Raw genomic sequence first — 23,601 nt, 5'->3', positions numbered from 1 at the left:
AAGGGACTTGGGGCAGCTAACATGGGACCAAGCCCAAAAACAAAATATGAACAGAGTTAAAACATAAACACTATCAACAAAAAGATCAAATAAAATAAAACAGATTAAAACAAAGTAATACAATATAACATAATAATAACAAAATAAAATGGTAAAATAATAAAACAAACATCAACACTATTGGATAGAAAGTGGGGCAGATGGATGGGATGGTATCCTTGAAATGACTGGCTTGACCTTGAAGGAGCTGGGGGTGGCAATGCCCAACAGGGAGCTCTGGCGTGGGTTGGTCCATGAGGTCATGAAGAGTCGGAAGCAACTGAATGAATAAACAACAAAAAGAGCCATTTCCCAACCAAAACCATTCTTTATTAACAAGAAAACAAGAGGCATAAAGCCAATTTCCAGTCATCAAGATTTAAAAAAAAAAATAGTTTGGACAGGCCATGCAGATTTTAGAAATGGTTTTGAACCTGAAGCCTATCTTGCTTTCTAGAAGGAAAAGTTTTTAATGACAATACAGAGTCTAACTTTGATAAAATAAGCCACAGCCCTGTGTATTAAGGGTTCAGCACTTGTATTTGGAAGACATACTGAGGGATTTTGCACCAAGCAGAGGGAGCCGAACTGGCTTGCTGCGTGAGTACTTATGGTAGATGGAGGGTACAAATCACCAATGAGCATTTCAAAATCCCCTAGGCACAGCTATTCCTCCATAAGTAGACTGGATCACTCCAGTGATGATTAAGGGCAGCTTCAGAAAACCATTTTCTAATCTCAGTTATAGCTGCACTTCATCTCTGCAAGGAGCCCTCATATACACATCTTTGATTCCAGACTCTTGCTATCCTTTTCAATTTGCACTTTAACTGTTTCAACTTCCATTTTGGACTATACTTCACTCACCACCTGCTGCATCTAAGCACCAAAAACCAAGGCAAAAGGACAGAAGCAATTCAAAACTTGAAGGAAGCAAGAGAACTGTTGCAAGCAAATAATAAATGCTCTCATTAAATTGCACAGACTCCAGCTTAGAAGAAGTTTGCTGCTGATAGCAATAACAATGTTATTTGTGTTTCTGATTGAAACACGGATTCTGGTTAAACCATTTATAGCCTACATGAAATCTTTTCAATTTGCAGTTCAAACATGAATGTATGGACAGCCCAATAAAATGTCTCTCTAAATAGACTGGGCTGGAAGGTTCATTGAGTGTAACAACACACATTAGACTGTTAAAGTTAACATTCACTGGCATGTTGAAATTTCCAGCTCTCTGCCACCAAGCCAGTTTTAGTCTGGCTGGAAAAACATTGGAGAACAATTGCAAGTGCTAAAAATGATTATTCTTGAGTCAAAGAGTTTGCCTTCAACAGATGCATTTTAAAAAGTGAAGCACATTTCTGGTTTTAATCCGATTTGAATTAATCTGCCCCAGTGGGTTTTTAATCATCTATCCCGTTTTTATTACGATTTTGCCATTTATGTGTTTTAAATGCAATTTTTTATCCTGTATTTTTGTTTTAATTGATATATTGTATTACTGTTTTATCTTTTTATAGTGTGATTTGTATTATGTTGCCTATGTTTTGTTCTATGTTGTTTGGGCCTCTGCCCCATGTAAGCCGCCCCGAGTCCCCACAGGGAGATGGTGGCAGGGTATAAATAAAGTTTTTATTATTATTATTATTATTATTATTATTATTTTAACCATTCGGGAGCCATTCCGTAAATCTGTTTTGCATAAAGTTAATAACTTAACATACTCCAACAGAGTGTGTTTACGCAGCATGGTCTACTGGATGTAATCTGAGATTAGACAATTTTTGAATTTCCGGGACATGCCGGATTCAACTCCCATCAATCCTCAGCAGTGACTATACTGGTGTTGATGGGAGTTGCAGATCACTATCAGGAAGGACACATATTTCTGTTGTACTTCTGTTGACTGCTTACTTTGTGTATTGTTATGGCTTTAGACACTGTAGCTATGTTTTTTCTCTTATGTCATCCTATACTTAAAAAACAAAACAAAAAAAGGAAAAAAGGGAAATGTCTAAATCCGTACAGTTCTGATTGGAGTTATACTTGAAAATTAAATAAATCTAGATCCCAGACTACCACCCCCTAATGCTAATTGAAAACATTAATGAACACTTCTTGTAAACCTCTGTTAAAAATAAATACAAGGGCTACACTCCTGTTTTTAAAACATATTCAAAGAGTAGCTCTGTTGGCTGTACAGCAAAATGCAAGAACATACAAAATCCACAAAAGAGCAATACCGTTATTGGCCAAGCAACATGCAGGTTTTAGCAATTTTACCGGCCACTTCATCAGGCAAAGATGCTTGAAATCATACAGGGGAGAATATGGCAATGTTAGAGCCACATGGTTAAATTCTGTCTCAGATGTCACTCAGTTACTGATTTAAGAAGGTAAAGAGGGATTTCTTTCTTGACGTGTGAGCTGGATTCCAACTGGGAAATTTTATCTATACCTACGTAGCACTTAAAAGTTTTTTTCCCCAGGGGCCACAGTACAGAGACATAGTATCTACTTCAGATGGAAGTTAACCTAAAAGAAAGGTAATTGAAAGTGTCCTTGTTTTGTGGAATAGAACTAGAACCATAAACTGAAGAGTTTAATTTAGCATGGGGCCTTCATCCTATTGCTGGGCATCAAATAGAGAATACACAATGGATCAGTTTTGTGTTGTAGTCTGGGTGTTGGACTTAGATGCTGGAGAATTGTGTTCAAGTACCTGCTCAGCCACAGAAACTCATTAGGTGATCTTGGGTAAATCAGACTCACTCAACCACAGAGTGAGTCTGATTTGCCCAAAGGCAAATCCCCTTTAAGCAAATCTTGCCAAGAAAACCCCACTACAAGGTCACCATAAGTCAAAAATTACTTGAAGGCACAGGGCAACAACAAATCAGCACCTTGTTACCCTACAACATATGCAGGGATGCTGCCAGATGAAGTTTTATAAACTATGCAGTGGCTTTGTTTGTTAATGGAATTTTCCAGGGGATTCAGATGCCATCATCTTTGACATTCAGGTCTTGCCTTATTTTTGGGAGTGTCATCATTCTGGAAATACTCCAGAACTCAAGGCTGGCTTGAGATATTTTATGGCCTGATGCAAAGAATTAAACGCACCCCTTTCTGTTTTTCACAAAAAAGTCTAATGAACGTGAGTCCAATATGGGCAAAGAGAGTCTATCCTGTAAACCATCAAGCGACTTTAAAGGCTACAGGTCCGAATGCATATTGTTGTTTTGAGTGAACATCTGCTAATGATAGTGACAATCTTTCCAGCACTCAAGTGTATTAGTCCATTGCTGTTGTTGTTGTCCTCGTAGACAACAAGTTAAACATGAGCCAACAATGTGATGCGGTGTCTAAAAAAGCTAATGGGATTTTGGCCTGCATAAATAGGAGTATAGTGTCTAGATTCAAGGAAGTCATACTAACCCTCTATTCTGCTTTGGTCAGAACACACTTGGAATACTGTGACCAATTCTGGGCACTGCAATTTAAAGGAGATGTTGACTAGCTGGAATGTGTCCAGAAGAGGGCAACTAAAATGATCAAGGGTCTGGCGAACAAGCCCTACGAGGAGTGGTTTAAAGAGCTAGGCATCTTTAGCCTGCAGAAGAGAAGGCTGACAGGACATGATGGCCATGTATAAATATGTGAGGGGAAGTCATAAGGAAGAGGGAGCAGGTTTGTTTTCTGCTGCCCTGGACACTAGGACGCCGAACAATGGCTTCAAAACTACAAGAAAGGCGATTCCACCTGAACATTAGGAAGACCTTCCTAACTGTGAGAGTTGTTAAGCAGTGGAACAACTTAATTCTGGTGTTATTATTGTTATTAATCATTATAGTATTATTATTAATTCTAATGTTATTATTGCTATTATTGATCATGATTATATGAATAATAATAATACCATACACTATGTAACACAATTTTAATATTATGGTGGTATTATTAATTCTGGTGTTATTATTAATATTTATCATGGTGGTATGAAGTATAATAATAATAATAATACCATATACCATGTAATATGATTTTAATATTATGGTGGTATAGTAGAATCTCACTTATCCAACATAAACGGGCCGGCAGAATGTTGGATAAGTGAATATGTTGGATAATAAGGAGAGATTAAGAAAAAGCCTATTAAACATCAAAATAGGTTATGATTTTACAAATTAAGCACCAAAACATCATGTTATACAACAAATTTGACAGAAAAAGTAGTTGATTACACATTAATGCTATGTAGTAATTACTGTATTTACAAATTTAGCACCAAAATATCATATATTGAAAACATTGACTACAAAAATGCATTGGATAATCCAGAACGTTGGATAAGTGAGTGTTGGATAAGTGAGACTCTACTGTATTATTATTAATTATTGTGTTATTATTATTATTATTATTTATCATGGTGGTATGAATAATAATACTATACACTATGTAACACAATTTATAACAGTATTAGTATTAAATGTGGTGGCGTCATTATTATTGATCACGAATGTATTATTATTAATGATTGTGCAATTATTATAATTGATCATGGTGGTTTGAATAATACCATACACTACGTAACACAATTTTAATATTAGTATTAATTATGGTGGTGTCATTATTATTACTCATGGATGTATTATTATTGATCATGGCGGTATGAATAATAATAACATACACCATGTAACACAATTTTAATATTAGTATTAATTGTGATGGTGTCATTATTACTAAACATGGATGTATTATTATTGATCATGATATTATTATTGATCATGGTGGTATGAATAATAATAATAATACCATGTTACATAGTGTATGGTATTATTATTGTTCATACCACCATGATCAATAATAGAGGCCCCTAGTGGCACAGTGTGTTAAAGTGCTGAGCTGCTGAACTTGCGGACCAAAAGGTCGCAGGTTCAAATCCGGGGAGTTGAATGAGCGCCCGCTGTTAGCCCCAGCTTCTGCCAACCTAGCAGTTCGAAAACATGCAAATGTGAATAGATCAATAGGTACCGCTCCGGCGGGAAGGTAATGGCGCTCCATGCAATCATGCCGGCTACATGACATTGGAGGAGTCTATGGACAACGCCGGCTCTTTGGCTTAGAAATGGAGATGAGCACCAACCCCCAGAGTCAGACACGACAGGGAAAACCTTTACCTTTATTATGATCAATAATAATAACAACACCATACACTATGTAACATGACTTTAATATTATGGTATTACAGTAGAGTCTCACTTATCCAACGTTCTGGATTATCCAACGCATTTTTGTAGTCAGTGTTTTCAATGCATTGTGATATTTTGGTGCTAAATTCGTAAATACAGTAATTACTACATAGCATTAATATGTAATAAACTACTTTTTCTGTCAAATTTGTTGTATAACATGATGTTTTGGTGTTTAATTTGTAAAATCATAACCTATTTTGATGTTTAATAGGCTTTTTCTTAATCTCTCCTAATTATACAACATATTCGCTTATCCAACGTTCTGCCGGCCCGTTTATGTTGGATAAGTGAGACTCTACTGTATTATTATTATGGCTAATTATGGTGTTGTGCTATTATTAATCCTGGTGGTATTGTTGTTAATAATAATAACACTGATAAAACCAGGAAGGAAGAACACACTTCCAAGCCAATGGTCCTTAGCTCTTGCAGTTTTCCCTCCCCGACCAGTGGATTTCTGTTCTATAAGATATGAGAGAAACCCTGTACACAGACAGGGAGGCCTTTCTAGGCGCGGGGACGGGGCCGAGGCCTCTCCTCCTCCTCCTCGTCCTACCTGTACCCGTAGGAGGCGAAGGCCTGGCTTTCCCTCAGCAGGGCCCGGTAGAGGCGCAGCGCTTGAGTCCGCCGGGCCGCGGCCATGTTGTCAACACACGGAGGCCGCCTCGAGGTCCCGGCGCTCGCTTAGGCCCTCCCTCCGTCCCTCCTTCCCTTCCTTCCTCGGAGGCCGGGCCCGGAAGAGGAGGGCCCGGCGCTGGAAAGGAGCCGGCCGCGTCCCGCGTGGAGGCCGCGAGAGGAAGAGGAAGGTGAGTCGGAGGAGGGCGCGCGAGGCACTGGGCCTCCCCGCACTGGCGCGTGAGCCATACACTCTAATGCAAGCCCGTTGCCAAGGGTTCAAAGCACCCCGAAATGTTTCAGGTCAACCTGCATTACTCGTGAATTGTAACTGGTTAACCTAATCCCCATGCCAAGTCTGTGAGAAGCAAAAATTAGAATCCCTCCAGAACTACAAGCACTATTTCACCCACATTTTGATTATTCACACTATCTACGTCAGGGGTCCCCAAACTTTTTAAACAGGGGGCCAGTTCACAATCCTTTGGACTGTTGGAGGGCTGGAATATAGTTGGCCACCGAGCAATAATAATAATAATTATTATTAATAATAATAAATAAATAACAGAAATTATAATAAAAAGAGGGTTGGAAGAGACCCTTTGGGCCATTGAGTCCAATCCCCTTCTGCCTTTGTGCACCGAAAATACAAGCAAAGCACCCCTGACAGATGGCCACCCAGCCTCAATGTTAATAATAATAATAATAATAATAATAATAATAATAATAATGGTTGTAAGAGAAAAAGAGACCCCTTGGGTCATTTAGTCCAACCCCCTTATGCCCTTGTGCCATGGGGGCCGGATAAATGGCTTCGATGGGCCGCATCCGGCCCCCGGGCCTTAGATTGGGGACCCCTGATCTACGTAATGATAGTGTGGTAGCAGGGGGTGCTGTGAATGTATGATGTTGTGTTTGACTGTTTTGTTTTGCACTTGCATTTTGTATGTCACACTTTAAATGTTCTGTGAGCCGCCCCGAGTCCCTCTGGGAGATGGTGGTGGGATATAAATACAGTTTTATTATTACAGTAGAGTCTCACTTATCCAACACTCGCTTATCCAATGTTCTGGATTATCCAATGCGTTTTTGTAGTCAATGTTTTCAATACATCGTGATATTTTGGTGCTAAATTTGTAAATACAGTAATTACTACATAGCATTACTATGTATTGAACTACTTTTTCTGTCAAATTTGTTGTATAACATAATATTTTGGTGCTTAATTTGTAATACAGCAGAGTCTCGCTTACCCAACATAAACGGGCCAGCAGAACGTTGGATAAGCGAATATGTTGGATAATAAGGAGAGATTAAGGAGAAACCTATTAAATATCAAATTAGGATATGATTTTACAAATTAAGCACCAAACATCATGTTATACAACAAATTTGACAGAAAAAGTAGTTCAATATGCAGTAATGCTATGTAGTAATTACTGTATTTACGAATTTAGCACCAAAATATCACGATGTATTGAAAACATTGACTACAAAAATGCGTTGGATAATCCAGAATGTTGGATAAGCGAATGTTGGATAAGTAAGACTCTACTGTATTATTATTATTATTAATTACCTTTCTACCAATTTACATTGCAGTAGCAACAATAGTTCACATAGGGCCCTTCCACACAGCCCTATATCCCAGAATATCAATACAGAAAATCCCACAATACAGTAGAGTCTCACTTATCCAACATAAACAGGCCGGCGGAACGTTGGAGAAGCAAAAATGTTGATTAATAAGGAGGAATTAAGGAAAAGCCTAATAAACGTCCAATTATGTTATGATTTTACAAATTAAGCACCAAAACATGTTTTACACCAAGTGGACAGAAAAAGCAGTTGAATACATGGTTCAATACACGGTAATGTTATGTAGTAATTACTGTATTTACGAATTTAGCACCAAAATATTGCAATGTATTGAAAACTACCCAGAGAAACAGCTGTGGATTCGGGTGGGAGGCAGACTGCGTTGGATAATGCAGAACGTTGGATAAGCGACGGTTGGATAAGACTCTACTGTATCTTCTTTGAACTGGAATATATGGCAGTGTGGACTCAGATAACCCATTCTGTCTTGATATTCTGGGATATAGGACTATGTGGAAGGGCCCATAGTGGAAGAAACCTTTTGGTCTACCCGCAGCTGGCAGGCAAAGCCTAAGGTGTGCGTGTGAGTGTGGGGGAGTTGACCTGGACTGCATGTGGAAACAGATCTCTCCCACTGCTTCATCTAATCCAGTGGTTCTGGCCTTCAACTCAGAAATCCGAACAGCTGGTAAGCTGGCTGGGATTTCTGGGAGTTGTAGGCCAAAACACCTGGGGACCCACAGGTTGAGAACCACTGATCTAATCCAAGCCCTGTCAGAGAAACAATGGAACAGGACCAAAGAGAGGAAGCGGTGTCATTGGACTTTATATGAACAAGATTGTTTCTGATGACCAAGTGAAAGCTCAATTAGTGCAAGACCCACAGACTCCATTGCCAGCATATGTATTTCCTGTGGATTATTTATCTATGCATTTACAGTAGAATCTCGCTTATCCAACCTTCACTCATACAATGTTTTGTATTATCCAATGCCTCCTGCCTGGATCCACAACTGTTTCTCTACGCAGCAACGCACAGCAGGCCAGCATGCCCAACAGCAACACAAGTGCAGCCATGCTCCCAAACAAGTGGCAGACTTGTAAAACATGATTTGTTGGTGCTTAATTTGTAAAATCATAATGTAATTTGATGTTTAATAAGCTTTTTCTTAATCCCTCCTTATTCAATATTTTCGCTTATCCAACTTTCTGCCGGCCCATTTATGTTGGATAAGCGAGACTGTACTGTATTTATATACCACTTTTCTCACCCCTGGGAGGACTCAAGGTGGTTTACAACATAATAATGGCAAAATTCAATGCCTAACATACATGTAAAACCAACTCATGAAATCTAAACAAGAAACATATAACTATGCGTTAAAATCAATAAGACCATTAAACATAAAATATAACAACATTTAGGAATAAAAACATTAAATTAAAACATCTAATATTTACATTAAAATCACATGATCCAAAATCATAGACCAGGGCCATTCCAGTTATCAATTGCACATAATCCCAATTTATTTCTTGCACTGCAATATTTTACTGGCGAAAAGCTTGGTCCCACAGCCATGTCTTTGTTTTCTTTCTGAAGACCAAGAGGAAGGGCGCTGATCTAATCTCACTGGGGAGAGAATTCCAGACCCGAGGAGCCACCACTGAGAAGGCCCTGTCTCTCATCCCCCCAACCTCACTTGCGAAGCAGGTGGGACCGAGAGCAGGGTCTCCCCAGAAGATCTTAACCTCCGTGATGGTTCATGGAGGGAGATATGTTCGGATAGGTAAGCTGGGCTGGAACCATTTAGGGCTTTATAGGTTAAAGCCAGCACTTTGAATTGTGCTTGGTAGCAGGCATCCAGTGGAGCTGACGTAAGAGGAGGGTTGTGTGCTCCCTGTACACCGTTCTGGTGAGAAATCTGGCTGCCTCCTGTTGGACCACTTGAAGCTTCCAAACAGTCTTCAAAGGCAACTAAATTTTCAGCCCAAATGACTCCCCTGGTTAGCCTACTCATTTAATGTACAAGGTACAGTCTGTAAGTACGGTATGGAGTGTGGAAGAGAAAAGTGGTCATCGGAAGCTTGGTACATTGGTTGCTAAACCATTTGTGCGATGGAAAAATGCAATAGAAGTTTTCGACAGACCCCTGCCCCCCCAAAAAACAAAAACAAAACAAAAAACCACCAGTACCATTAGAAAAAATTGTACTTGGCTGAAAACTTCTTGCTAAGTCACAGTGGTAAACCTCTTGATGATAAAGTTAATAAGAAGAAAGCAGAAGAAAACAGAAAGAAACTTCTGCCAATTGTGGTTCTTACCTACAAAGCCCTGAACAGTTCGGGACCCGCCTACCTTCGCGACCGTGTTTCCCCCTATGAACCTGCACAATCTCTTCGATCATCTGGGGAGGTCCTTCTCTCGCTTCCACCTCCATCACAAGCTTGGCTTGTTGGGGTGAGGGAAAGGGCCTTCTCTGTAATGGTCCCTTGGATTTGGAACTCCCATCTCAGGGAGATTAGGCAAGCACCCATCCCATCAGCTTTTAAAAAGGAGTTAAAAACCTGGCTCTTCCAATGTGATTTTGAATAACTAGTCCCCATGACCAAAACCCCACCTAAACGAATTCACTATATCACACTTTACTCTGCTTTCTGTTGGAAGTAACATGAATTCCTACCTCACTCCAATTCTCTTAGAGAATGTTTAGCACTTCGTTAATTTACGCTCCCAAATGGCATTACAATACATATCTTTGCATTTTTGTCTAGACCCATTTTATTCACTTTGTTACTAGACTGTGGTCCTTTTATGTTTTTATTGTTATTATATTGTATTACCTTGGTTTTAATGTGTTTTATCCGTTTAAAGATGCTGTTTTAATATGTATTTTACCTTGTTCATTATTTGTTCTTTGGGCTTGGCCCCATGTTAGATGCCCCGAGTCCCTGCAGGGAGATGGAGGTGGGATAGAAAAATAAAGTTATTATTACAGTAGAGTCTCACTTATCCAACATAAACGGGCCGGCAGAACGTTGGATAAGCGAATACATTGGATAATAAGGAGAGATTAAGAAAAAGCCTATTAAACATGAAAATAGGTTATGATTTTACAAATTAAGCACCAAAACATCATGTTATACAACAAATTTGACAGAAAAGTAGTTCATTACACATTAATGCTATGTAGTAATTACTGTATTTACGAATTTAGCACCAAAATAGCACGATGCATTGAAAACATTGACTACAAAAATACGTTGGATAATCCAGAACATTGGATAAGTGAGACTCTACTGAATTATTGTTGTTGTTGTTGTCCTTTGTGGTCAAAAACAACTGGCTCAAAGGGGGAGCAATGATTCAGATAATTTGGGATAGGCAGATAATCTGGTATCAGATCCTGGGATATAAGGCAGTGTAGATCCAGCCTTAGATGGTGATTAGAAGGTCCTCTAAATAGATACAGAATAGCTGGCAAATTACAAAAAAACCGAAGTGCCTGGAGAACCAGTCCGTTCCAGTGCTGCATTTCATGTTTTCCAAAGCTTTGCCTAATTTCCACTTCTCACATTCACATAGTACGTTTTGTGCAGCTTTGGACTTTCATATCTGAATTGGTAGTTGAACATCCTTCTGGCCAGAGAATGGTTGCATCATTACTCACAGCACATTTATACTTTTTCCTTTGCTCTTTCCGAGTAGTTGGTTCAATACCATCCCCATCTGGGAGTCTCATCTTTTTGCATTATCACTTGTGTCATTTCAAGTCCTCTCATTGCCATACTTTATTTTTCAAGTGAAAGATAGGAGTAGTTTTACCAGTGCTTTCTACACAATACAAACACCTTTTGAGTTAGATAAAATGCCCCTGCTGTTGTCTCTAAGGCCATCTAAGGATGATTTGCTATGAATTGGATTATATGACAAACAGACATACATTGACTTTTATGTATACATAGATGTTGTAACGGTGCTCCATGCAGTCATTCCGGCCACATGACCTTGGAGGTGTCTATGGACAACACCGGCTCTTCGGCTTAGAAATGAAGATGAGCACCAACCCCCAGAGTCGGTCACGACTGGACTTAACGTCAGGGGAAACCATTACCTTTACTAGACTCATATAATCCAGTTTAAAACAGACAATCTGGATTATCTACTTTGATAATCTGGATTATATGGCAGTGTAGATCCAGTTTGAGAGCAATTTTTCCAGTGTTGCTCCTCACTACTGCTTATATGCAATTTCTATTTGCCAAATAATTCTAGCTCCTCAGCAAAAGGTAGTCTGATATAGGAGACCATATCCGTAGCAATGCACTTAGTCATTCTAATTTAATTTAAAAAAATAGTGGAAGGTAGATGTTATTTTTGTAACTTTTAATCTAATTTTTTTGAGTCTTTACAGCAAATATTGTATGTACTTAAAAAGCACAGATATCTTTAATGGGAAATGTGAGTTAATGCTCACAGAATAGCATTCTTCTTGTCATCTTGGAGCTCCAAGCAAAAATGATTATGCCTGAATTTCATCAAGGGGGTCCTCTGAAAACATTCTGTTCAAATTGTGTTAAATGTTATTTTTGATTAACACATTTAAAATGCATTATCAGAACAATACAATAAAGCAGTGTGGCTGTAATTTCTGTTTTTAAAAGATTTATTTCAGTACCTGTCTTTCCCTTCTGGAATTGCTCAAAAATAATGACTAGTTATTTATGCCATATTATTATGTTAATGTTTCCCCCGTTGCATATTTCTCTTTCTCAGTGCAACCACCATCCCCTTTACAGGTATATTGTGTTTACAAACAAGTTTTTTTTAGAGACGGGTAAATTTCTAGGGACACTTTGTTAATTTTGGGGATATATCCATGTTCTCAGTTTGTATTCTGAGGCATTGAGGCAATGCAGATATAGACTTCTGTCTTGTTCTATGAGCTTTTAGTATAGCTAGGCTTCAGAAAGTATGATCTCATTTATCTGTGTGTGTGTTCTTGGCCTTGTGAGAATCTTATTTGGTATGCTAGCTTTTCCATGAGAGCTGGATCCCACACATTCATCTTCCACAAATATGAAGATGATGCTGTACTCTATTTTCATTGGTAGTAGGATTTGTGGCAATATAGATAATGAAACCTTTATGCAGGCAGGTTTTTCTTCCTGTGTACTAGATTTAGTACTTTTACCTCCAGATAAAGTTCCAAATAAAAATGTGTTGTACCTTAATTTTTCTGTTGTTTCCAACTAGCATAGCTGGAATTCGGATCATTGAGCATAATAGCATTGGTTCCACAAATTCATATTATAAGAAAAAGATGTAGGCCAAAAAAAAGGATTTGTGGGGAAGAGGCTACAGGGAAAGAAAATACAGGGAGTCCCCGAGTTACAAACATCTGACTTACATATGACTCATAGTTCTGAATGGGAGAGAGACAACAGGAAATGAAAGAAATGTACTCCTAGGAAGGGAAATTCATTCCTGAAAGAGTTATCATGGAAAAATGATGTCCTCACTGAAGCTTTATCACAAATCCTGCTTCCACAACAAGCCAAATTTTTCAAAATCCAATTATCACAGGAACAGAAAGTGAGGTGAGATCTTCTGAACAGGGGCTGATATGGTGCAGTGAGTTAAACCGTTAAGCTGCAGAACTTTCTGACTGGATGGTTGACGGTTCGATCATTGGGATGGGATGAGCTTCTGCTGTTAGCCCCAGCTTCTGCCAACTCAGCAGTTAGAAAACATGTAAATGTGAGTAGACATCTCGTTTGTAACTTGGGGATTGCCTGCATAGCCACACCAGTTGAGAAAAGTAGAGAAAGACAAGAGAAGGATGAAATCAATTCATAGAATCATATCTCTATATCTCTTCCTACAGCCAGTGAGTATCCTCACTAATCAGAGTGTGGGAAATATTACTTTAATTTTTTGGACTACTGTTCCCAGAGGTGCATCTGCACTGTAGAATTAATACAGTTTAACATCATTTTAATTTCCATGGCTCAGTGAGATTTTAGTTTGGTGACGCAAATCACAACTCCAATGATTCCATAGCAATGAGCCATAGCAGTTAAAAGAGGTATCAAAGTGCATTAATTCTACATTGCAGATGCACCCTAGAATTGTCATTGTTTCTTTTGAGAGGTGTTTGTTTTGTGAACTGAAAACTTTTTCAGTGTGTGATAGTCTGGGTGCATTGCCAATTCTAATCCATTCATGTTGGTAATTTATAAGTCTGGTTTGATAAGATAGGAGAGGTCTCTGGCAGATAATTCTAAATATCTCATGAAAGTACAAATTCCAGAATTCCATAGGATGTAGCCGTAGCAGTTAGGGTGGTAGCGAAGTGCCATAATTTTATAGTGTGAACCAGACCTATGTTTCTGTTTGTATCTTGTTCGACTTGACAGAAATCTGGTTGGGTTTTTTCGCCTTTCGTTTTATGAAACTTTGGGATAAATGAGCAATTCGAAAAGGATGTAAAAACATAACCATCTGGTATACTTAATAATAGTCTAGAACTGTAGTCACATGCTAATGAATTTTAACATAATACCTGCAGAGATCATGGTACTGTGTGGAAGGGAGCAGCTGTTGCATTCCCCAGGGCATGTTTGTAATATTGGCATATGCTGCTTGAATTATTTTTTTTGCTATGCATCCTTTCAGTTTTATGACATAGCACTCAACTCTCAGGGAGAGAAAGTGTAGGCATGTGTTCCTCTGATACTCTATTGTTGATAGTAATATTTGTGTGGTCTTGAGTTATCATTGACATTCATGGTATCATAATAAGTGTCCCCCCTCCTCACTTGATGATGCATCAGCACTCTTGAGCAGAGGAGGCTAAAGACCTTTTGAAACCGCAGCTCCCATGATTCCATAGCACTGAGACATGACAGTTGAAATGGTGTCCGATGGCAGTAATTCTCCAATGTAGATGCACCCTTAATTTAGAAAAAGATTTGGGGTATAATAAAGGGATGGGATAGATAGATCAGTTTCCATCTCCATTTTGCTGTAGCTGAACCACTTTGACTCTCAGTCTGGGAAAAACATTGGAATAAATAAAAGGATGGATGGACAGATTTTTCTCCATGCAACTGTAGCTGATCTATCCAGAGTAGATCTTCCAACTCTGTGCTACTGTAGCTGAACCACCTTGAGTTGCAGTGTGGGCAAAGCATAAGGTATAAATAAAGGGATGCTACTGTAGTTGAACCACCTTGAGACTTGGGGGGCAGCTATACAGGCCACAAATGGTGATGTTTATTCGGAGTCAGGTACTCTAGATTAGCATTGCCATGATACATATTTCCAGCTGCCAAGCTGGCTCAGTGGCTGACGGATGTCCACACTACATATCTCTGAGCCAACTTGATGGTTGGATGCTCATTGCATGACCCAGCGGTGTCAGAACCATTGGTGCCACTTGACAGACATACTTCCCTTGTTTCAATCAATCTGGCCTTTGAGAGAGATGAAATCTCTCCCTATTTTTCTCTATCCCTTTTCCAATTGCCTCATCACTCCAGCTATCATCCCTACAGGTTTCCTACAGGAACCAAATAACAAACACTGCAATTTTAATGTCTAGTGGTCACTGCAAAAGCCAGATAATTGGGGGAAAATAAGTGCCATCCCCTGTCCCCAGGCTCAGACCTGAATCCAGGAAAAGCGAATGTTCACACCATCACCTCGCTTTTCACAACTATTTAAATTGGCCCAAAATGAATATGGCTTTTCTTAATGTGGAATAGGGTCACATTGAGTGGCTTCCTCCAACATTATGGTGAATTGTATGAATGCCACAGAGTCCGTTCACCTCTGGATTGCCTAATGTTACCTATGTAGATGGACCCTTAGTCTCAAAGGAACACAGAGTATAAATAAAAGGATGGATGGATCTAGCTCCATGCAACTATAGCTGAACTTTATGATTATCCAGAGTACATCTTCCTACTTTGTTGGCAATAGCAGCAACATATGCTAATGCTTCTGCCTGATTGATTCACTTAATCTGTTTTTAAGGGGAAGGTGAAGGGAGAAAAATTTCATGTGTCTTCCTTCTTACTCTGCTCCATTGCATATATTTCCAGCTAGTTGGTGAGAACTTTTTATCTGCCAAATGTGTTGGACTATAGCTTATGAAATGCTTTACTGAGCTGCTGAAATACTTCAAGTTTCCCTTAACTTACAGTCTCTTGTCACTGATATTGTTAGTTGTTATTGTTTCTCCATCGTAAATGTATTGCAAGATGTTCTGTTCTTGCGTGAAGTTTATTGCAAGCTGTTAATTTGCCAGTTGTAACTTCTAGACTGTTTGCTTTGTATTCTGTCTCCCTCCCCACTCTGCATCAATATTGTGTTAAATAATATTTGATAATGCAAAATGGATTTCTACAAAAATCCTTCTTCTCACTAAAAATAATCAATGAATGGCTTGAAGGTGAAATGGAAAGGAAAAATAGAAGATCTAATGTGGGGTAGATATATATTACATTTATAAGACATGTCTGTTGGAATATTCTACTTAAAACTGACATGTCAAAATCAGATGTGTTCTCTGCAAAATAACAAATGACTGAAACTAGCAATCTTTGTTAGCCAATAAATCATCTTTTTATACTAACAAAAAAAAGAAGTATTTCAGTTTCCTTCTCATTAATTTCTCTGTAGGTGGTGCTTTGACATAAATGTATTCGAAGCAGAACTAATACACCAATGATGCCTTATTTTGTTTTAGGTTTTTCACAGAACTATGGTTGTCTTGCTCTCTGCCCTTGTTATGAGGCCTCAATTTTCTCTTTTTCCTGGAACCGTTTCTAGTTATATTTCTGAAAGACAAAGATCTAACCTCTTATACCTTTACCTAAAAACAGGTGGATGAGCTATTTAGTTTTGTCTCTAGGAATAATTCTGTGTAGGACAGAACCTGGAAAAATATTTTTAGGATTACAGTAGAGTCTCACTTATCCAAGTTAAACGGGCTGGCAGAACCTTGGATAAGCAAATATGTTGGATAATAAGGAGAGATTAAGGAAAAGCCTATTAAACATCAAATTAGGTTATGATTTTACAAATTAAGCACCAAAACATCATGTTATACAACAAATTTGATAGAAAAAGTAGTTCAATACGCAGTAATGTTATGTTGTAATTACTGTATTTACGAATTTAGCACCAAAATATCACAATATATTGAAAACAATGACTACAAAAATGCATTGGATAATCCAGAACCTTGGATAAGCAAGTCTTGGATAAGTGAGACTCCATTGTACAACTTTCAGAACCCACATTCCAGCATGGCTACAGATGTGCTGTTAAGGAGCTTCTAATATAAAAAGGTAATATTTCCAAGGTGTGATAGGGTCATTTCTAAAAAGTTGCTTTATGTGCTGCAATACCTCAAAATATGAGAAAGGTCTAATGGGTGTTCATTTTATTGGATGTAAGGAGATGAGAAGGAGGGATGAACAGTTAAATATAAGGCTATTCTTGTCATTTCACAGTTTTCATTACTGAGGCTAGATGGTTTCCAAAATTGCCTTAAGATTCCCAGCAGTGAATGTAAAGGGCATTTCATCATAGTTATATCTGTAAAGGTATAAAAAGAGTCCTGCTGAACCAAACCAAAGAATTCAGTTTGTCTAGGACTTTAGTTTAGTTTAGTTAGTGACCAACTACTGTGTTTCCCCGAAAATAAAACATACCTATAAAATAAGCTATAGCAGGATTTATAAGCATTTGCACAATATAAGCCATACCCTGAAAATATAACATAGAGATAAGCGTGGCTATGCACTGTACCGGGACAGACCAGTAAAAAAGGCAGCCACCCCTTTTCTCTGCCATGGCCGAGGCTGATTTACCAGCTCACACCAGCATGCCCTCCTCCCTGCCCAGTCAAGGGAAGGGTGCAAGGCACTCCAAAGTCTCCCAAACGGAGGGAGGAGGAGCAGTGGCAAGCCCCAATAAGGGGAAACGCTGCAAGAAGTAAAGGGGTGGGACCCACTTGGGCCCCCATCCCGCCCACAGCACAACTGCAGAGCTCCTCCCTGGTGCTCTTGCTGCTGGAGGAGAATGCCAGAGTGCTACTCGCTGGGCCGCCTCTTTCGCTGTCGCAGGACTTGGGTGCCCCAGTGTTTCCTCCCTTGCAGGAGCAGCCCCCCCTCCGCATGGAGGGAGACTTTTGGCCATCACACTGAGCGCTTGAGTACTGGCCATGGATATAAAAATAAAACATCCCCTGAAAATAAGCCATAGTCTTCTTGAGGAAAAATAATTACTGTATATACTCGAAGATAAGCTGAGTTTTTCAGCCCTTATTTATGAGCTGAAAAAGCCTCCCCCGGCTTATATTCGGGTCAAGGTCAAGCCAGCAGCGGAGCCTGGAGGCCACAGTATGTTTTCTTTTCCAAAACCTACCTCCTCTGCTTCTCCTCCCAGGCTGGTTATCTTATATTTTTTTGAGAGAGAGACAGAGAAGAAGCGAATGTTTTCAAAAGCGAAAGGAGAGTGTGAGAGAAACCCTTGCAATCCAGATTGCATGTGCAGAAGGGGAAGAAAAAAAGATATTCTTGCAAATTTGCACAATTCATTACTATTGCTATTATTATTATTATTATTATTATTATTATTATTATTATTATTACTACTACTACTACTACTACTACTACTACTACTATTGCAAGAACATTTGAGTCCAAAGGGAGGGAAAAGAGAGCAACAGAAGGTGTGTATTTCTTTTTATTCCTAAGGAAACAAAAATGAGGTGGGTTTTTTTGGGAGGGGGAGAGAAGTTTTTAAAAAAACCTTTCTGGCTACTTTTAGAGTTTGAAAAAGGGAGAAAGAAAAGAGGTGGGAAAGGGCGGGAGAAAAGAGGACAAAGTTGTTTTTAGGGGGGCTTTGCTTGCATTTCTTCCTTGGGTAAATGCATGCACCAAAGCTTCTAAATATTTATATAGATTTTCCCCCTACAAATACATTAATATATGAATTTTCCCCTAATATGTTTACAGGTCTTTGCAAATCCTATGTAAATATAGATAACTAGAGATTTCCATGTACCTGTATATCTGTTCCTATATGTATACATTAATTTTATATATGAATTTTATATGAATTTTACCCTCACATGTTTGCAAGTGCAGAGGGAAAATGTGCGTGCACACACACACACACACACACACACACATAGATGTCTAGATAGACATAAACATTGATAAATTGGGCTTGGAAATATTGCAGGAGGAAAATGCACATAGAGAGAGGATTTGCAAAGGTTTCAGGGGGAAATACACATGTGAAATTAGTATATATAATGATAGATCTATATCTAGCTTTGCATTGTTTATTTAGGCATTATATGTTTGCCTGTTACTATGTTGGAAGCTGGCCTGAGTTCCCCAGGGGGAGATAGATAGGGCAGGGTACAAATGAAGCTGTTGTTGTTGTTGATGGTGATTATTATAAAGTTATTGTTGCTTTTGCACTTATAGAGTTAGTTTACTGTTTTTCTTTGAAATACAGTAAATATTCAAAATATTTAACCCACTGATGCCTTAATTAATGTAATTTTATTGGTATCTAATTTTATTTTTGAAATTTACCAGTAGCTGCTGCATTTCCTACCCTCGGCTTATACTCGAGTCAATAAGTTTTCCCAGTTTTTGTGGTAAAATTAGGTGCCTCAGCTTATATTCGGGTCGGCTTATAATTGAATATATACGGTATAAGACAGTGTCTTATTTTCGGGGAAACATGGTAGTTACTTCTGGGAAACCTGCCAGCAAAAGCTCTCTGTTTTCAACTGTCCCCATTTCAGGTTCAACCAAAAAGTCTTTGTTTTTTGCTTGAGGTAAAGGACACGGTGGTGCACCTTCCCATTTCATGTAAAGCTGCTAACTGGATTGACAATTTGAACTTACTTTAACATTGGCAACAGGATAAAGGTCTGCCATGCTTGTTTCAGAGGTTCAGGAAAGGCCATGTGATGCACGCAGATCTGTCTTCCAAAGAAAAGATGGCCAGGAACCTCAGGGGGAAGCTGTCACGTCTGTTCACCCAAGCTTTTGCCCCACGACATAGTTGTCTCTTTTCTTCTAATTGTAGAGATAGCCTCTTGCCCTACAAAGATTCAAGATTCTCTAGTCATAATATTGTTCACTTTAGGCTTTACCTGTCTTCATAATTAGATACTAAGTTTTTCATGATGCTAAAAAAACTTTTAAGATGGTCAATCATATTTAAGAGTCCCCTTGAGGAGATAGGGCAGGCTATAAATAAAGCATTATTATTATTGTTATTGTTATCTTCATGGAAGCTGATTTGAATAAAAAATTTGCTATTGCTCAGGATTGGGGATTCCTTGACTAGTTCACTGTAAAATCATCCAAATGAAGCATGCATTTTTTGAACATCCGGTGTTACCCCAAAGGAGATTCATCAGAGAATGCAAGATGTTTATGGTGATTGTGTTGATGTGAGTACTGTGTGTTGTTGGGCGAGTAAGTTTAAAGATGTTGAGGTGGGAACATCTGACTTGCATGACAAACAGAGTTGGGATGTCCTGTGACAGCAATCTCTTGAGTTTCACAAGCAAAAGGTTTACAGATTGATTCAGGACGATCGTCGTATCACTCAGAGAGAAATTTCAAGCATAATCGGCATTTCACAAGAATGTGTGGGTCACATTATTGCTTTGCTTGGCTGTCGGAAAATCTGTGCACGATGGGTACCAAGGATGCTGACACCTGAAATGAAAGCGCACAGATTTGAAATTTGCCTGGAACTCCTCTCGCATTATGAGAATGAAGATGACGCCTATCTCCTTTGGGGTGACACCTTCTGCTGTCAAGAATTCAATGACTGCACGTTGCTTAAGTCGCATTGACTGACTGTCTGTGCAGGGTTCCATACTTTGCACTTTAACAACATAACCGTTCAATGCTAAGGCTTCCCACCAAATGGAACTGTAGAGGAGAGTCTACTGAACAAGCCAGTACCTGCCGCATACCAGTACTGCCATCTGTTGAGGAGTTATGAAGGTAGAGGCATTACTTTTCATTCAACCCTCGTATATACCCAAGTAAACAGGCTTTGCTTATGTCTGTAAAAGCCGAAAGTCTGACGTAGAAATGACTAAAATATCTGAGATGTTTAAACAGGTAATCCAATTAGATTTTTGCAAAGCATATCAATGATTAATTGAATTAACCCTTCCTCACTCACTGTCCCATTTCCATCTCTGTGTGTCTGTGTCTTCGTTTTTATTTGATGTATTAGAAATTGAATGCTATCAACTGTGTCTGGGGAGAGAGCTCTTTGGGGCGTGTTAGATTAAAATGAAAAATAACAATCCAAGAGCCCAAAGTTGCCTTGCTATTTCTTAAGTCTTTCTCCTGTCTTATTCTGTCCAGTGCATAAGAGGTTCATAGTCTGTTGATTGTTGTTTTTAAAATTGCGGTAGTGGGGGAAATAGACAATATCATTATCCATCTCTTCCCCTTCCTTCAACATCCATCACTGGAGAGGCAGCAAATTGCATTAGGAGCCCACATGGGGCCAGCACTGCTATGCTGCTAAAAGAAACCTGAGAATTTCCTTTCGTCTGGAAAAGCCCTGTCTGGTTTTCTCTTCTTCTGTGGCCAGTCTCTTTCTCTTTCTTATTCACTGCATTCATTTGATCTTCCCTGTCTTATTCTTGTTTTCCATTTCCAAATCTATTATCAATAAGCTAAGAACAAGGTTTTAAGATTTTGATTCTGGAGCATGCCACAGTGTGCAGTTTCTTTAATGTTTATATAATAAAAAGCAAGAAGCAGGTCTTAACGCCTGCCTCTTACTCTTGTTCTCATTCTTGAAAGGAATCCAGAGTGTATTGTTTTTCTGTTGTGCAGTTCTTTAGGGGAAAAAAGCTATATGTATTTTATTTCTTAAAAGAATGTTTCTAGGAGATGCTCTTTTTTCTCAGTGATTTTAGAGTTTGGACCATACTTACTTTGCCCTCTTTCCATCCAAAGAAAATAATTATAAAATCTAGATACTTTATTTTAAGTAAAGTATGGACATTATACATGACATGAGGATTGGAACCCCCATTGCAAATCCTGGTAGTGAATTGCCCAATTCTCAACATATGGGCATATTTACCAACTGACAGAACATTGGGTTGCTATGACTTTTCCGGACTGTCTGGCCATGTTCCAGAAGCATTTTCTCCTGATGTTTTGCCCACATTTGTGGCAGGCATCATCAGAAGTTGTGAGGTCTGTTGGAAACTAGGCAAATGAGGTTTATATATCTGTGGAATGTCCAGGTCTGTTTGAGGCAAGTGTAATGTTGCAATTGGCCACCTTAATTAGTATTTTTCTAAAACTCTAAAATCAGGACAGTAAGTAAATAACAACACTCAGAAAACGGGAATTCCAGACAGGAAACAATCAAGACCAGCTAACATCTCCCAACAAAGGATCCCCCCAGGCAGGAAGCTGCCAGGCTTTGAAGCTGCAAGGCTATTCAATGCTAATCAAGGTGGCCAATTGCAACATTCACAGTTGCCCCAAACAGACAAGAGTTTTTCTCCTATCCTGAACATTCCACAGCTATATAAACCACACTAGCCTAGTTTCCAACACGCCTCACAACCTCTGAGCATGTCTGCCATAGATGTGGGCGAAACGTCAGGAAAGAATGCTTCTGGAACATGGCCATACAGCTCAGAAAACTAACAGCAACCCAGTGACTCCGCCCATAAAAGCCTTCGACAGCGCATTGACAAAACATTGTTCTGTTATATCTCTGCCCGCAATGTAGCTAAGAGCAGAAAGCATTGCCAGTATGAAAATCCTGTATCATTTCATAAGTGTAAATAGTAATAATAATAATAATTCTCTCCTGTGCTGGCTCCACATTATAACCCGCCCAAACCTCCAACAAAGATTCAGTGTGTCATCTGGGCTTTCCCGGTTTGAAACTCTCTGGATGATTTGGTCCTTAACTCTTACCAGCCTCTCTTAGCAAGGTCAGTGTAAAGGGATCATGGGAGATGCAGTCCAAAACATATTAAGGAGAAGGTTACAAAAATGGCATGATGATTGGATTTAAATATGTTCAGAAGTCAATTGTCTTTTATTTTTAAAGGAGGGAAAGAGCTAGCTGCCTACTCTTATTTCTAGTTAGAGTTGCAAAGTCTTAATCCACGGACCATGTGCATCTTTAAAAGGCAAAGCGGTGAAAGATACAACAGCCTCAGAGACAATTCTGCTGTTCTTTGTTAAAGTGTTGGCAGTGTTGTGTCAATATACGTTATCAATATACGTATTAGTGATAGCAAGTGCCTAAGGGCTAGGAAATAATAGAAATGATTATGCCCAACATCTATAGTGAATAAATCATAATCTTGTATTTAGAGGTGCTTAACAAGAGCTCCAGTGGCGAAATGCGTTAAAGTGCTGAGCTGCTGAACTTGCAGACCGAAAGGTCCCAGGTTCAAATCCCGGGAGCGGCTTGAGCGCCGGCTGTTAGCTCCAGCTCCTGCCAACCTAGCAGTTCGAAAACATGCCAATGTGAGTAGATCAATAGGTACCACTCCGGCAGGAAGGTAACGACACTCCATGCAGTCATGCCGGCCACATGACCTTGGAGGTATCTACGGACAACGCTGGCTCTTCGGCTTAGAAATGGAGATGAGCACCAACCCCCAGAGTCAGACATGACTGGACTTAACGGCAGGGGAAACCTTTACCTTTTAACAAAAACCTACACAGGCCACATATAAGTCCTTTGCCAGGAGGCCATAAGCTTTGAAGCCTTGAGATCCCCACTATTTGCAGTGGTTGGTAACACTATAGATCATTTCAGATGACACAGACAGAATGTAAGAACTGTTTGTGCTCATATTGTGTTTATTTTGGAAGATAACTGTCTGCTTCAGAAGTAACATATGTTATGTGCTATATGGCAGTTGTTATGGCAACTTTAAAAAACATAACTAGCAAAAGCTTTTTGAAATAAATTGCTACCAACATTAACATGTACAGGTGAAGATGTGAAAGAAATCTGATTCTCCTTTCT

The 23,601-nt window shown here is 39.1% G+C and overlaps 2 protein-coding genes across 5 annotated transcripts in view; one reads left to right on the top strand and one right to left on the bottom strand.

Moving 5' to 3' along the window:
• The window catches only part of lyrm4 (LYR motif containing 4), a 77,122-nt gene extending 71,128 nt beyond the window's left edge, over window positions 1-5,994 (bottom strand). For all 3 annotated transcript variants that reach the window (XM_062977695.1, XM_003226859.4, XM_062977696.1), the window contains exon 1: window positions 5,854-5,994. In XM_062977695.1, the coding sequence (XP_062833765.1) occupies window positions 5,854-5,939 (86 nt within the window). In that variant the 5' untranslated portion in view covers window positions 5,940-5,994. The remainder of the gene's footprint in view (window positions 1-5,853) is intronic.
• fars2 (phenylalanyl-tRNA synthetase 2, mitochondrial) overlaps window positions 5,965-23,601 on the top strand; it is a 303,084-nt gene continuing 285,447 nt past the window's right edge. For both annotated transcript variants that reach the window (XM_062977693.1, XM_003226858.4), the window contains exon 1: window positions 5,965-6,103. The gene's annotated coding sequence lies outside the window, so the exon portion shown is untranslated. The remainder of the gene's footprint in view (window positions 6,104-23,601) is intronic.

Source organism: Anolis carolinensis, chromosome 4 (genome assembly GCF_035594765.1).
Source record: "Anolis carolinensis isolate JA03-04 chromosome 4, rAnoCar3.1.pri, whole genome shotgun sequence".
In the NCBI taxonomy this organism is placed as follows: Eukaryota; Metazoa; Chordata; class Lepidosauria; order Squamata; family Dactyloidae; genus Anolis; species Anolis carolinensis.
This window is presented reverse-complemented; position numbering and strand designations above follow the sequence as displayed.